Source organism: Salmo trutta, chromosome 36 (genome assembly GCF_901001165.1).
Source record: "Salmo trutta chromosome 36, fSalTru1.1, whole genome shotgun sequence".
NCBI lineage: Eukaryota > Metazoa > Chordata > Actinopteri > Salmoniformes > Salmonidae > Salmo > Salmo trutta.
In genome coordinates, this window is record NC_042992.1 from 7,658,766 (window position 1) to 7,674,398 (window position 15,633).

A 15,633-nucleotide genomic window follows, 5' to 3' on the forward strand; every position below is an offset into this window, starting at 1 on the left:
AAAAAAAAACACAAAAAGCAAGTCTCTGAGGCCTCCAAATCCATGTAATCAAACTTTAGGTTTAAGACATCACGTTGAAGCAAACCATAAACCACGTGTCAAATTCATTCCACAGAGAGCTGAGTGTCTGCAGGTTTTCGCTACTCCTTTGTACTTGATTGATGAATTAAGGTCACTAGTTAGTAAAGAACTCCCCTCACCTGGTTGTCTAGGTCTCAGTAAGGAACTACCCTCACCTGGTTGTCTAGGTCTCAGTAAGGAACTCCCCTCACCTGGTTGTCTAGGTCTCAGTAAGGAACTCCCCTCACCTGGTTGTCTAGGTCTCAGTAAGGAACTCCCCTCAAGTGGTTGTCTAGGTCTCAGTAAGGAACTCCCCTCACCTGGTTGTCTAGGTCTCAGTAAGGAACTCCCCTCACCTGGTTGTCTAGGTCTCAGTAAGGAACTCCCCTCACCTGGTTGTCTAGGTCTCAGTAAGGAACTCCCCTCACCTGGTTGTCTAGGTCTCAGTAAGGAACTCCCCTCACCTGGTTGTCTAGGTCTCAGTAAGGAACTCCCCTCACCTGGTTGTCTAGGTCTCAGTAAGGAACTCCCCTCACCTGGTTGTCTAGGTCTCAGTAAGGAACTCCCCTCACCTGGTTGTCTAGGTCTCAGTAAGGAACTCCCCTCACCTGGTTGTCTAGGTCTCAGTAAGGAACTCCCCTCACCTGGTTGTCTAGGTGTCAGTAAATAATAAAAAACAGCAGACACTAAGCCCTCCATGGAATGAGTTTGACACCCCTACCGTAAAGCGTTCCAGCTCTAGCAGGAAAACAACAAAGCATTAAATGGTTTGTAATTTCTGTGAGACGTGCTATGTGGTTTCAGTGCCTGGGTGTTGCCCTGTGTCACACTGCATTCAGGTTTTCACTCATAAAACGAGTGGCTTACTCTATCACATATCCAATCCCTTCACCCACCTGTCTGTTTAGCTTCAGTTCCTTCAATATTACCTTGTTTATGTTTTCTTTGGTTTCAGAGGGTGTTCCTCTCTGTCGAGTCTGTTTTCGATAACATTCGCACTAAGTCCTGTCCAAACCTTTCAGCTCCAGCTGACGTCATACTTTGTCCATCCCTCAGGTGGGGTCAAGAAGACCCGTCGTCCACGGGACAGGAAGCTAACCACACCCCTGTAACCCGCACGGGGAACCCCCGATTTCAAGTCATCCATCACCCCTAAGTTACGGGCCAGAACCTTAAAATTGTCCCGGCTGGAATATTGCACCCGGTACGGACCAGTTCCCGCCAAACCACCCCGTTGTTGTAGCTCCTCCACCTTAATCAGAGGGGCGCTGTAAACCTGCTTCACAAAGTTCACGTCAAAGTTCTCCTTCATCAAGTAAGACAGATCCTGTTTGGTGAAAGGCACAAAGTCAGTGTTGAGTTTAATATAACGCAGATACTGGTCAAAGAACTGACCCAAGCTGACACCCTTACGTCCGAAGGTCATAGTTCTGGAGATCTCTGGGCGGATGCAGGAGCGCTCTTTACGCTGCTCGGGGTGACGCATCCAGTCGTCCCAGAAGGCCGTGGGCCACTTGGGTTCTAGTTCTGCCCAGATGTCCTTCAGCAGCATCCAGCCCAGCCCAGGGAAGAAGTCTGTCCTGTAGAGGAGGTCCGCCTTCCCAGGGTCCACCAGCCCCTCCCTGCCGTTGTCGTTCCAGGCAGACACACACCACAGGGTGGGGTCAGAGGTCAAGATGGGGTGGAGGGCACGGAAGTACTCAAAGAAGTCTGGGGCCACCTTGGAGAGAGAGAGAGTCATCTGATTAGCAAACTGAGTTACAGTGAAAAACTTAGTAGGTTCTCCTCCAGTGATAAGAAGCAATCATTCAAATCAGTATATACAGTAGCCTTCATGACTAGTTATGGTCACTGAAAACGGCTAGCCTGGACACAGATCTGTTTGTGCCATCATTTCAATTCCATGTCATGCCAAACATAAGGAGTTGGCAAAAGACCAGAAACAGACTGGCACCCAGGCTATATTAAAAAAAGAGAGACCAGAAACAGACTGGAACCCAGGCTAGAAAACTGCATCTGCTGTATGAATCTATGCAAAACAAGCAAAGGACCAAAATTAACTTGAGCAGGCCTGATAAAAACACCCATATGAGCCTCAAGGAATGACCAGTCAAATGTTTGGCTGATTAATACAATGCCAAATGTCAACATGAAATGACTTGCCAAAAACAAAAACATGGTACATTTGTCTTTGTCAGCATCTACGGGAACAGTTACATAAGTGGACACAGTTCCCAGTAACTGTTCCCTCTCGCTCCCTCTCTCTCTGAGGAGGAGGGTGGGGAAAGTTTAGCCTAAAAGCTTTAAACTGGTGACTCAGGACAGTTCTGTTGTTTTAGCCATTTCCTGTAACTCTCATTACACATCTGGTGTAGAATTCTGTCTGACGTTTTTTTCCCCCCAGACCATTTGTTCACCCAGCTGGCTGTTTCACTTCGTGTGGTACTCAAATGGCACCCTATTCCCTATATAGTGCACTACTTTTGATCAGAGCCCTATGGACCCACAGGGTGCCATTTGGGACACAGTCTTGGTCTGATTTGATGGGGGACAGAACGAACCGAGCAGGATTTAGGGGATCCTTCCCCCATCACCCCTCTCTGCTAGGTGCCAACGTCGGTTAATCCACTAATCAGTTAAATGTGCTAATCTGGGAAGGCCAACCAGGATTACAGCTGTCCACTGAATTAGACACATTGACTAAGACCTGTTCCCTCTGACACAGTTGGTAGAGCAAGATCATGGGTTTGAATCCCGCTGGGGCTATCCATATGAAACATTTATGCATGACTGTACGTCGTTTTGGACAGAAGCATCTGCTAAATGGCATAGCCTATATACACTAATGTTTAGGCGAGTGATTTACAAATGATTGACTGAAAATTCCTTGGGTCTTCACAGAACACAGTAAAAGATCCCAAGTGGCAGTCTAACCACTGGTCACAATAGACTATAACAATAGGCTAGAGCCAAGCCAAATTTCTGGCTACAAAATATTAAAATGTTTTCAGTGAGGAAAGCTCTGTTTTAGGTTATCCAATGAATGTTCTGTGTAAATGAACATTATAGGATCCACTTTCATCATCATGATCCCAAATTTAAAATGTGAGCCAGATTTTAATTACACTGAACAAAAAAATATAAAAACACAACATGTAAAGTGTTGGTCCCATTTTTCATGAGCTGACATACCAGATCCCAGAAATTTTCCATAAACACAAAATTCTTATTTCTCAAAAATGTTGGGCATAAATGTAATTAAATCTGTGTTCGTGAGCATTTCTCCTTTGCCAAAATAATCCATCTACCTGACAGGTGTGGCATATTAATAAACTGATTAAACAGCATGCTCATTACACAGGTGCACCTTGTGCTGCAGACAATAAAAGGCCACTAAAAATGTGCAGTTTTGTCACATGCTACAGATGTCTCAAGTTGAGGGAGGGTGCAATTGGCATGCTTACTGCAGGAATGGCCACCAGAGCTATTGCCAGAGAATTGAATGTTCATTTCTCTACTATAAGCCACCACCAACGTTGTTTTAGAGAATATGGTAGTACGTCCAACGGGCCTCACAACCACAGACCATGTGTAACCACGCCAGCCCAGAACCTCCACATCCGTCTTCTTCACCTGCAGGATCGTCTGCGACCAGCCACCCGGACAGCTGATGAAACTGTGGATTTACACAACCAAAGCATTTCTGCACAAACTGTCAGAAACCGTCTCAGGGAAGCTCATCTGCGTGCTCACCAGGGTCTTGACCTGACTGCAGTTCGGCGTCGTAACCGACTTCAGTGGGTAAATGCCTACCTTCGAAAGTTACTGGCACACTGGAGACATGTGTTCTTCACGGATGAACACCCGTTTCAACTGTACCGGGCAGACGGCGTCGTGTGGGAGAGCGGTTTGCAGATGTCAACATTGTGAACAGAGTGCCCCATAGTGGCGGTGGGGTTATGGTATGGGTAGGCATAAACTACAGACAACGAACACAATTGCATTTTATCGATGGCCCAGAGGCCCGAGATCCTGAGGCCCCTTGTCGTGCCATTCATCCGCTGCCTTTACCTCTTGTTTCAGCATCATAATACACTGTCCCATGTGACAAGGATATGTACACAATTCCTGGAAGGTGATATAAATGTCCCAGTTCTTCCATGGCCTGTATACAATGGAAAGTGCTGAATAAGCAGAGAGAGAAGGCATCTTCAGACACGCAGTGGGGGATTTGGTTTAAGCTTAGTTCTGCAAACAGAGCGCTTAATGTTTTGTTGCAGGCCACAGGGTCGTCGGTGCCCTTAAAATAAGTTATTGCGTTTGTCTGCTGATCGCTCAGCTCTGTGTTTTAGGAACCAACCGTAGTAGACGTCTGACTGGCGACATTTTCCATGTGATTCTACATGTAAAAATCGGTGCGGACTTGGTTCGCAAATATGTTCAGAGGTGCTAAGTACTCTCAACCAGCAAACGCTACTGGTGTCTAAGCGCTTCAGCTTTTGGCATAATGCCAGGGCTGGAGAGCGCAACTGCAAACCATTATGCCAGGGCTGGAGAGGAACTGAAAAGGCAGCAGTGGATAAATCAGCTAGGACTAGGTATACAGAGCCTCATGCAAGTCAATAAAAAGTATTGACGCTTCACATCAATGCCTTGGTGACAAGCAGGGATTTCAGTTCATTTCACTGACTGAATTCATCTTCTATTGAACATCATGCAAATCACCAGCAACTCAGACACTTCTAATCAACGCTTTCAACACATTCAGACTGAGGTGAAATTTAAATCCATTCCTCAATTACAGTGCATGCAGACTGAGGTATATGGATTTCAGTTACTGTTCACTTACCTCCAAGTCATCTTCCACGATCACTACGGTGGAGTGAGAGAGTGTATTGAACACCTGGTTGAGGGCCCAGCGGTAGTGTCTGGCAATCTTATAGTAGCCCTGGAACTTCCTGTGCTCCGGCCGTACCCGGATGTCCGAGAGGTCTGGTTGGCTAATGTGGGTCACCTGACTGCCATATGAGCCAATCACTTGGGCTGTCTCAGCATGGCCACAGTCCTGACTAACTATGATTGGGTAGAGTTCTGCAGAGGGGCGGTATTGAATCAACTTGTCAAGACTCCTTTTCACGGTCACCCTGTCACAGGCGATGACCAATATGGGAATGACAACTTGTGGGCTGATGACAGTAACTTCCAGTTTGGTGTAGTCGGTCAGCTCTTTTATTTCATTGTCCAGTTTTGTATCTACTTTAGGGTCTTGGACTGCTGTAATGATCAATTCCGGTGTATTTTCCTCTTGACTTTGGTCCTTGTTCTCTGAATCGTCCTTTGGAGGTACTGCAGACAACTGTGGCGGTGGTTTGTGTCCCTCCTCATTTTCTACCTTCCCTCCATCCGTCTGCCTTTTTCCCATCCCTTTCCTCTTTTCCCATAGTGACCTGTGACTCTGAATCTGCTTCAGAAGTTCCTTCTGGGTCTCAAGTTCCGATTCTACCTCTTCGGCCAATCGGATCACATCGCCAGCCAGATTAGTCCCACCCCCTTTTATTTTGGCCACGCCCCACTCTTCCCGCCCCCCTGGTTCAGCCCCGCCCCCTCCCCCAAAGCGACCAATGGGAGTTCGTCCCCAAAGGAACAGGAGAAGCAAGCCATTGCAGGCGACGAATAGGAAAGCTCCACACAAGATAAGGGAGCCTCTCTTGCGAACCATGGCCCAATGACATCAGAGGATGGACTACAGTGAGGAAAAGAAAACAGATGAGGTGGGACAGTGTTGAAGTGACAAACAGCCAATAGGGTCCAAACAAAACACAAAGATGAGAAAGAAAAAAAAACGTTGTCCAATAGGGGTGGAGAGAACTGAGGTCCAATCATAAGATCTTTACTTCTCATCCAATCATCGTGTGATCAATAACACGACAGAAGAACGATCCAGAACCTCTATTGCTGGACGGAGATGGAGACGTGCTTTGTTGTTATCGGCTTGGCTGTCCTCCATGAAATAGAGGAGCAGGAGAGTGAGTTGGCTCAAGGGGAAATTGAGAAAAACAGGGAAAAAAAAAAAAAAACATTCAACAGGGAAAGGAGAGAGGTGTTTGGATAAGATAAAAAAGAAAAACAGGGTCACGTTGGGGTGGAAGGGCTGAGAGTCCTTGCCGTTATCCCTCGGCCATCACCCTGAAAAAGAGAGGGAGAGAGAAAAGTACATTTCAATTTACACATCAGTGAAACAGTCTGAAATAAACAAACACCATATCATCACAAAACACACAGTAGTCTCTTATAGAATACAACTAGTTTATATTATCTAGAAGTTGTCAATTGCATCATCAGCAGATTCAGAAACACTCGCCAAACTGTTCAGTCGGGGCTGTTGCCTCATCGTTGATGGCCACGGTTTTGTGTGGTACGCCTCTGAATCAAGCTGTCAAACTCTGTTCAAGGTCCATGCTTATGAATCAAGCTGTTAAGTTTAGTACTGGAATAGCTTAACTTTTCACTACCTTTATTAGGATCGGGGTACAGCTAAAATAATTACCATTTTATGTACCCATCAGCCCGAGTATCGCAGAGGAACAGGACGTTTCATGTGTGTGGTTTTAAACCCAACGGTAAAGTCCAGAAACATAATGCCATGGCCATCCATATTCTATTCAATGGAGATATTTTTAAAAGCCTGTTTGCTGGACAGTAACCAAAGAGACCCTGTGTGCTATATCCAAATGATTTAATTCACCCAGCCAGCTCCACAGGGAGTCTCTGAGATAACACATTTATACCAGCCAGCATCCAAAGGCAGTCTTTCTGAGGAGCTCAATACCACACTCCAACCTAACACTGCCCTAAATGGATATCACCTTCATACCTTTTTGTTGATGGAAACAAACACAGCACAACAGCACTAGCCGTTTCAGCCTTCAGGGAAGAAACACAGTCAGGGTTTTATCCCAAATGGCATCCTAGTCCCTATATAGTGCACTACTATTGATCAGAACCCAGTGGTCCCTTGTGGAACCTGGTCAAAAGTAGTGCACTGTATAGGGAATAGGGTGCCATCTGGGACTCATTGTAGGACCTCTGGTTATGGTTCACCAACAGTAGGTTTCTCCAGATAAGGACCATAAACTAGAGGCAACTTTGATGAGTGTGGGGGGCCACACAAAAAACTAATGAGGGGCCAACATGGCTCACGGGTCTGTGTACCCACATACGCAGTCAGAGCCGACTCTAGCCTTTTGGGGGCCCCTCCACCCCAGTTTTTAATATCTGAGTGAGAGTGACAAACAAAATCAATGGGGGCCCCCCGGGCTATAATTCAACCATGATTCCTACAAGTTTAGATAGCTGGCTAGATGAATTTACCAGTCCCAAAAGAAACATTTAGCTGACAGGGGCTAATTGAGTGACTGTCTATAACCAGGTTTCCATCCAACCTTTGTATGCAAGTAAAGTACGTTGGATAAAAAATGGTGTGACAGGCCTGACAGAAACAGCAAATTTGTTAACTTTCCAAATGTCGACAAAATAAACTAGACTTTGTATCGGTAAAATGTATTATGCAAGAAATGGCGGTGAAAAGCTTGTATACGCAAATGTTGATAAACTAATGATCAGATGGAAGTAAACTTGGAGTCACGCGATGACGTGCGATTCTCCCACTACGCTGTACATTAGTAAATTAGACTACAGATGAAATAACTAACGAACTTCACAGGGTGGAGAAAGTACAAGGTGATGAGCTTGATGCTCCTTTCCAATAAATATTGATGGTCTTATTCTGGTGACATGATGATCAATACTTGGCTGCCAGTTGACAAATAAAAATAATTTCACTCTTTTGTCCATAATAATCTCATCATGTAGGCTATACCTGCACTGTATCTGTGAGATGTTGGCTAGAGCGCACGTGCCAATACCACAGTGGATAAAATTCACTTTATACAGCAACAAAATGTTGTGACAAAACCATCAGTAGAGTTGAAAATACGATGGAAACGTAACTTGAAAAAAAAAAATGTTATTCAGTACATGGGAATTTAATCTTGCACTACGTTGTAAAGCACAGCCTTCTATCTGCAACAAGTCAATTTGATGGTGAGAAAAAAAGTACATATTGTTTTTATGTGGATTTTAGAACACTTGCTGACTGACTGACATAAGAGAGAACCTAGCTGACTGACTGACTGACTGACATAAGAGAGAACCTAGCTGACTGACTGACATAAGAGAGAACCTAGCTGACATAAGAGAGAACCTAGCTGACATAAGAGAGAACCTAGCTGACATAAGAGAGAACCTAGCTGACTGACTGACCGACATAAGAGAGAACCTAGCTGACATAAGAGAGAACCTAGCTGACATAAGAGAGAACCTAGCTGACAGACTGACATAAGAGAGAACCTAGCTGACATAAGAGAGAACCTAGCTGACTGACTGACTGACATAAGAGAGAACCTAGCTGACAGACTGACATAAGAGAGAACCTAGCTGACATAAGAGAGAACCTAGCTGACATAAGAGAGAACCTAGCTGACATAAGAGAGAACCTAGCTGACATAAGAGAGAACCTAGCTGACATAAGAGAGAACCTAGCTGACATAAGAGAGAACCTAGCTGACATAAGAGAGAACCTAGCTGAATCACAACCCCATGTGTAAAATGGCACCTGGTGTATTCTATTATTCTAACTATCAACAATAAGTTGAGACTGACTGAGTTCCATGAAACAAAAAGCCAGCAGGCTGCCAGTTGCCCAGCCCTGGATTATATCATTATTATTCATGGCACACATCCATTTTCTAACACCACCCTGCTGCTACCACCAAAGCCTTCATGCATCCTAAATGGTACCCTATTCCCTATATAGTGAATACATGGTCAAAGTAGTGCACTGAATACGGTTCAATTTGGGACACACAGACAAATTTCCCAAAGGGCATATTGGAGCTGGAAGCAGTTTCCTGCCCATGAATCCTCCTAACAAGGTATTAAACCTGCATATGGACAGTCAGTCTGCAGGGACCAGAGTGAGGGACCAGAGTGAGGGACCAGAGTGAGGGACCAGAGTGAGGGACCAGAGGGACAGAGTGAGGGACCAGAGGGACAGAGTGAGGGACCAGACGGACAGAGTTAGGGACCAGAGTGAGGGACCAGAGTGAGGGACCAGAGTGAGGGACCAGACGGACAGAGTTAGGGACCAGACGACCAGAGTGAGGGACAAGAGTGAGGGACCAGAGTGACGGACCAGAGTGAGGGACCAGAGTGAGGGACCAGAGTGAGGGACCAGACGGACAGAGTGAGGGACCAGAGTGAGGGACCAGAGTGAGGGACCAGAGTGAGGGACAGAACGTACACTATATCAGTAGACGTACTTGTCGGGGTGCATCTCAAGTCTTACGTAGCTTCATAAATCCCTTTTCCTCGTCTCTCCTGGCTGTCTAGGTCCATCCATTCATACCACACTGATTCAACTATTGTTTAGCCTACATTAAAAACATTTTGAAACTTCCATTCACGACGACTGAATGTTTTCCTGTCTGAACAGTGTTCATACCAGATGGTAGGATTAGGCTTTATACCTAGAACACGTGTCACACACCTGGTACATATTAGCCCTCACAGTTGATTTGTCGAGCTTTAAAAAGTGAAGGAACTAAGTCATAAAACACATCAGACTTATTACCCTAGTTCAGTCAAATCGTATGAGTTATTACTTATGCAACCACTCTAATAAGTGGTTTGAGAGAAGCGCGTACCACAGTCAATATGCTGACGATTTTAAAAAAGAGACTCAAGCTTTCCCCTCAGAGCTCACACAAACCTGGCACTAGTCACCTCTTCTCCTTGGTTTTACAAAATGTTGTAAATACTTGCGGAGTGAGCATTTCAACAGCAACAAAAACATCCAGCCTTAAAAAAAGCAAGCTGACCAAATAATATCCAAGCTTCATAACCAGGTCAGGGATCTAGCCTACAGTGTCCGCAATATCTGGACAGCTTTCAATGACTGAAAATGTGTTGAAATAACAGTCAAATTCCATTAAATTAGGCCTAGATATCACAGACATGGGTGGAGATTCATGGTCAAATATCTACCAGATATGTGCCAATAGTTTAACTACTTAGTGCATCTAAGAAAACCCTTTCAACAGGTCCAGCTCTTGACCACATCATCACTTAACTAGCCTACATTCTGAAATGCCCTTCTGAACAGACAATACGCTCTATAGAGGGAGGACAGAAAGAAATGGGGGTTACAGATACTGAGAACACAATGTAGCAGAGAGAAATAGGCATAAGGGTTTCCAGACGTGATTTGGAAGGATGGCCTCATGAGGCTTAGATAAGGGGATTGAGTCCAGGTTGGGAGAAAGAGGTCACTGTATATCCTAACAGGAGAATTTCAACAGACGAGGTGTCTAAACCAATTACAGGTGATAATAAGAACAATAATCTTGTAAGCATGTCAATCAGACTAAAGTACAAACTAGTTTCTCAGAGTAGATGTCCCAGTCTGGATGAGTAATGTGCTGCTGTAGCTTACAACTTTAACATTTGTCCTCCATGCTTTGTTCACAGTAAATACTAGGCTAACTAACTAACTAACTAACGCTTATACCCACTCACTTTTTTTACTTTTCAGGAAATGTAGGCTGGAGAGCAGGGCTGGAATTGCCAGGGACTTCATGATACGACATTATCACAAAACATTATCACAAAAAAAAAATGTTTGTGCCGATTCTATATGTATTGCAATTCTATATGTATTGCAAGTCGACGTTCCAAACATATTGCTCACCATATGTCAGCTGCAGAGGGACAAGACAATGGAAAACAAGTTGATCAGTCATGGAAATAAAAGTGCTGAAAACAAATTGGCTCCTTATTTAAAAGGGATACTTCGGGATTTGGGCAATGAGGCCCTTTATCTCCTTCCCCAGCATCAGATGAACTACTTTATCTCCTACCCCAGCATAAAGGAGTTCATCTGACTCTGGGGAAGGAGATAAAGGAGTTCATCAGACTCTGGGGAAGGAGATAAAGGAGTTCATTGCCAAAATACCAAAGTATCCCTTTAAAAAGAAGATTAAAAAAAAACAAGCTATGAAGAAAAAAATACTGGAGTTTTGGTGCAGGTACCACAAACGAGCGCCCCCCAAAAATATGGCGATACTGTCAAAACGATACATCGCCAAAAATAATATACCACTATGTAATTATTGATCGTTCCCCATCACTATTAGAGAGGAAATCGGTGAGCAACAAATTCAACAGAGCTGGAGAGGCTAATCTACCCAGCTTACCATGAGAACACCAAGAGCTACGACTATTCCAGCTGACTGACACACACACACACGGTTAACCTTTACATCTGAAAACACATGGCTTCAAACACCTAGACACGGTAGGATTGCAACACCAGACAGCTATAGGGTGAGAGAACGAGGGCATGGAGCAGTGGAGGGGAAAACAAATAGAATGAGGTACTGCACTAGAGGTGTTGGGGTTTGAGGACAGAGGAGTAGACAGCATAGACTTATCGGTAGACAAACATCAAAGATGGCAATAAAACAGGGAGATGACAATCTATGGTAGCATTGTAAGAGACAAGTTACACAAAAGCCAAAGAAGAAAAAGTTTGAAAGGAGGTGCCAAAAGGTGAACAAAAAGTATTGTTCTTCAGTACCTGAAACAGAGCAGTCTAGTTCTCCAGTGTCTCTTCAAACAAATGATGAGAAAGTTTAAAAGGCAGGGGGGAGGATGGGAAATGGGGTGGGAGAAAAGAAAGGGGGAGGGAATTGTTGCTCTCCCTTAAAAAGGAACAGACCATTTGATACTCTGACCTATTTAACAGACTCGCCTTTCTCTCTCTCTGACACTTAAGTACCTGAGTGGTTAAAACCCTGTAATTAGAAGGTCGAAGTTCAACTGAGTCAGTAGTCATTAAAGTAACTACGTGGAGGTGTCCTAGAGAAGAGTAGTCTACTAAACCAAACTCGGCTTCAGTAATAATGATAAAGAAAAGGGAAAAGTCAGTCTCAATGCAACTTATGTATCCGTGTCACTTTCGCTGCTTTTGTTTCGACAACTTTGCTACATTATAACTCGACTATCGTTTGACTGTCAAATACGTGGCCAATTACAATAATAAACACAAACGTGACCAAATTACACAACTATTTCACAACTTAAAAACAAAATAAACGAATGTCAAGCAACCTAGCAACTGACTAACGTGTCGAAGTGGTAACGTTAGCTAGCTTGCATGACTGGGATAGCTAGCTATTCACACTTACTGCAACCACAATGAAGTTACAAATCTTTGGGGAAATTACAATACCTGAACATCTGCATAGTGTTGATGCTAACTAGTTCACATTGTAGTAAGTCAGAAATCTAGTTTTTTTTCTTCAGAAAACAAACGCTAGCTAGATAGTTCCATAACGAGCTAGTTAGCTGGCTAGGTACATCAAGTCAAATGTATGAAGTTTAAAACGTTAGTTGTCTGAAGTTTAACTACCTTATCCGACTAAGCATGAGTACAATTTCCACGTCACCTTTTTTGTTGTTGTCATTTCCCCCCCAATGTAGGACGTGTTGCCTGCTTTCTGAATCGATGAATAATCTCCCACTCTCACTTTTCCTTCCTCTCCGTTTTCTTCACACCGGTGTCAGTACCTCACTGTGCATGTCCAGTTCCCATTTTCCGCTCGATCACCCCTCTCTCTACCTCCAATCCGCCATTTAACTACATGTTTTTATATATATATATATATATATATCAACCAAATAATTCACCGAGATGAATTTGCGATGATCCTCCTCTTCACCACTGCTCTCCTACCAATTCCGTCCAAAGCCCGTGTCCGTTTCACTGGCTCTTGACGTTATTTTTCATTTAACACCGAATTGTACACTCTCATTAAGTAAGGCCGACCTCCGCAATCCTTTTACAATTTCCCCCCTAGCAACAAAGTGCCCTGTGACAATCGTTGTTTTTGCTATCTATCTGTTGTGTCTATGGTTAGTTAAAAATGCAGTGTTCTGCTGAAACAAAACCCTGCGGCGTTGTCAATGCCAACTGTCATCTGTGTGTGTGTGTGTGTGCAATCAGTTGGACCTTTTTTTTTTCTCCGCTCAAATTTGGCTCCACCCCTGGATCCATTGATAAGAGTTGACAAGTCATATCATTACACTTCAAACATAAGAGACTTGAACTTGTCCAGTAAATAATGTAGTGCTACTTACTCATATACAATTCATCCTGAAATGTGATATCTTTTTAATGAAAGATCATATATATATATATATATATATATATATATATATATATATAGGATATAGCACGCCGTCTTTTGATGACAGACACACAAAAGTGGTATGTGAATAATGTATTATTTTACATTCATGCCTATGTGACTCGACTCCAAGCACCAGTACAACACCAGTATGGTTATTCCAAGGCCAACTATGTAGAACATGCAATGGTCACATTAAACCATTGTTATAGTTCATCTCTCAAATCTCTGTAGGGTCAACTACTAAATCTGTGAGATCCATGAAGTAAAGTGTTGTGTCAACTTATCCAATACCAGGCTAATTGACGTAACATTTATCTATCCAACTGATTTCAGTTGAGCCATTGATGTGACAGTAACTAAATGTCCGACTTCTCCTTGGTCATGCCACACTGGGCCCTGAGGAACCTGGCTACCCTCACCGCTTCCTGGACCAGAGGGAAGTCTGCTTCCTCCGAGGGAAGTGCCAGTGTGCCTGTCAGGAAGTTCAGCAGAAATAACAAAAGAGAGAAGAGTTGTAAAAAGAGAGAGGGACAAAGCAGATGAGAAAGCCAAAAGATAACTATTTGACAGACTGGAAAGAATCAACCAAAAAACAGAGCAAACTAGAATGTTATCTGGCCCTAAACAGAGAGTACACATTGGCAGAATACCTGACCACTGTGACTGACCCAAAATTAAGAAAATCCTTGACTATGTACTGACTCATTGAGCATAGCCTTGCTAGGGAGAGAGGCCGCCTTAGGCAGACTTGGCTCTCGAGAGCCAAGTCTGCCTATGTGCCCACAAAATGAGGTGCAAACTGACCCTGCACTTCCTAAACGTATGACCATATTAGAGACACATATTTCCCACAGATTACACAGACCCACAATAAATTTGAAAACAAATCAAACATTGATAAACTCCCACGTCTGTTACGCAAAATATCCCAGTGACCAATCACAGCAGCAAGATTTGTGGCCCGTTACCATGAGAAAGGGGCAACCAGTGGAGTACAACCAACATTGTAAATACCACCAACATTATATGTTTATTTATTTTCCCATTTGTACTTTAACCATGTTCACATTGTTACAACACTGTATATATATACACATAATATGACATTTGTAATGTCTTTATTCTTTTGGAACTTCTGTCAGTGTAATGTTTACTGTTCATTTTTATTGTTTATTTCAGTTTTGTTTACTATTTTCTCATTGCTACAACACTGTACAAAGCCAATAATATAACATTTGAAAGATTTGTTTATTTCCCTATTTCATTTGCTTTGGCAATGTAAACGTGTTTCCCATGCCAATAAAGCCCTTGAGAGAGAGAGAGAGAGAGAGAAATTGGAAAACAGTAAACAAACACAAAGAAGGATCTATCCAAAATGGAGATGTATGAGTAAACCACTTCTCCAATCTTTCTGGCTCTATAACAAAGAAACAAACTGCAAAAACATATACATGATCAAATACAAATCTTAGAATCAACTATTAAAAACTACCAGAACCAACTTAATTCTCCAATTACCTTGAATGAACTACAGGACAAAATAAAACCCCTCCAACCCAAAAAGGCCTGTGGTGTTGTGGTATCCTCAATGAAATGATAAAATATACAGACAACAAATTCAAATTGGCTATACTAAAACTCTTTAACATCATCCTTAGCTCTGGCATCTTCCCCAATATTTGATCACCCCAATCCACAAAAGTGGAGACAAATTTGACCCCAATAACTACCGTGGGATATGAGTCAACAGCAACCTTGGGAAAATCCTCTGCATTATCATTAACAGCAGACTTGTACATTTCCTCAGTGAAAACAATGTACTGAGCAAATGTCAAATTGGCTTTTTACCAAATTATCATACGACAGACCACTTATTCACAGCCTAATTGACAAACAAACAAACCAAAACAAAGGCAAAGTCTTCTCATGCTTTGTTGATTTAAAAAAAATACTTTGACTCAAATAGCCATGAGGGTCTGCAAAACAAATTGATAGAAAGTGGTGTTGGGGGAAAAACATATGACATTATAAAATCCATGTACACAAACAACAAGTGTGCTGTTAAACTTGGCAAAAAACACACATTTCTTTCCACAGTGATGTGGGGTGAGATAGGGATTCAGCTTAAGCCCCACCTTCTATATCAACGAATTGGCGAGGGCACTAGAACAGTCTGCAGCACCCGGCCTCACCCTACTAGAATATGAAGTCAAATGTCTACTGTTTGCTGATGATCTGGTGCTTCTGTCACAAACCAAGGAGG

At 43.2% G+C, this 15,633-nt stretch overlaps 1 protein-coding gene across 2 annotated transcripts; it reads right to left on the reverse strand.

Annotated features, from left to right (window-relative positions):
• Positions 1-990: 990 nt before the first annotated feature.
• LOC115175317 (alpha-1,3-mannosyl-glycoprotein 2-beta-N-acetylglucosaminyltransferase) lies at positions 991-13,188 on the reverse strand. 2 transcript variants are annotated; one of them, XM_029734491.1, is made up of 3 exons: positions 12,627-13,188; positions 4,910-6,246; positions 991-1,780 (listed from the first exon to the last, which is right to left on the reverse strand). In XM_029734491.1, exons 2-3 carry the CDS (start codon positions 5,777-5,779, stop codon positions 1,079-1,081), a joined length of 1,572 nt encoding a protein of 523 aa, XP_029590351.1. In that variant the 5' UTR covers positions 5,780-6,246; positions 12,627-13,188; the 3' UTR covers positions 991-1,078. The 2 variants fall into 2 exon arrangements, with proteins under 2 accessions (XP_029590351.1, XP_029590352.1); XM_029734492.1 differs by lacking the exon at positions 12,627-13,188 and adding an exon at positions 11,756-11,860.
• Between the last annotated feature and the right edge of the window lie 2,445 nt (positions 13,189-15,633).

Excerpts from the sequence above, each read along its gene's own strand:
- LOC115175317 (XM_029734491.1), bottom strand. The coding sequence starts at position 5,779 with ATGGTTCGCAAGAGAGGCTCCCTTATCTTGTGTGGAGCTTTCCTATTC. Across the intron at positions 1,781-4,909 it reads TCGTGGAAGATGACTTGGAG|GTGGCCCCAGACTTCTTTGA; the intron begins GTAAGTGAACAG and ends TCTCTCTCCAAG.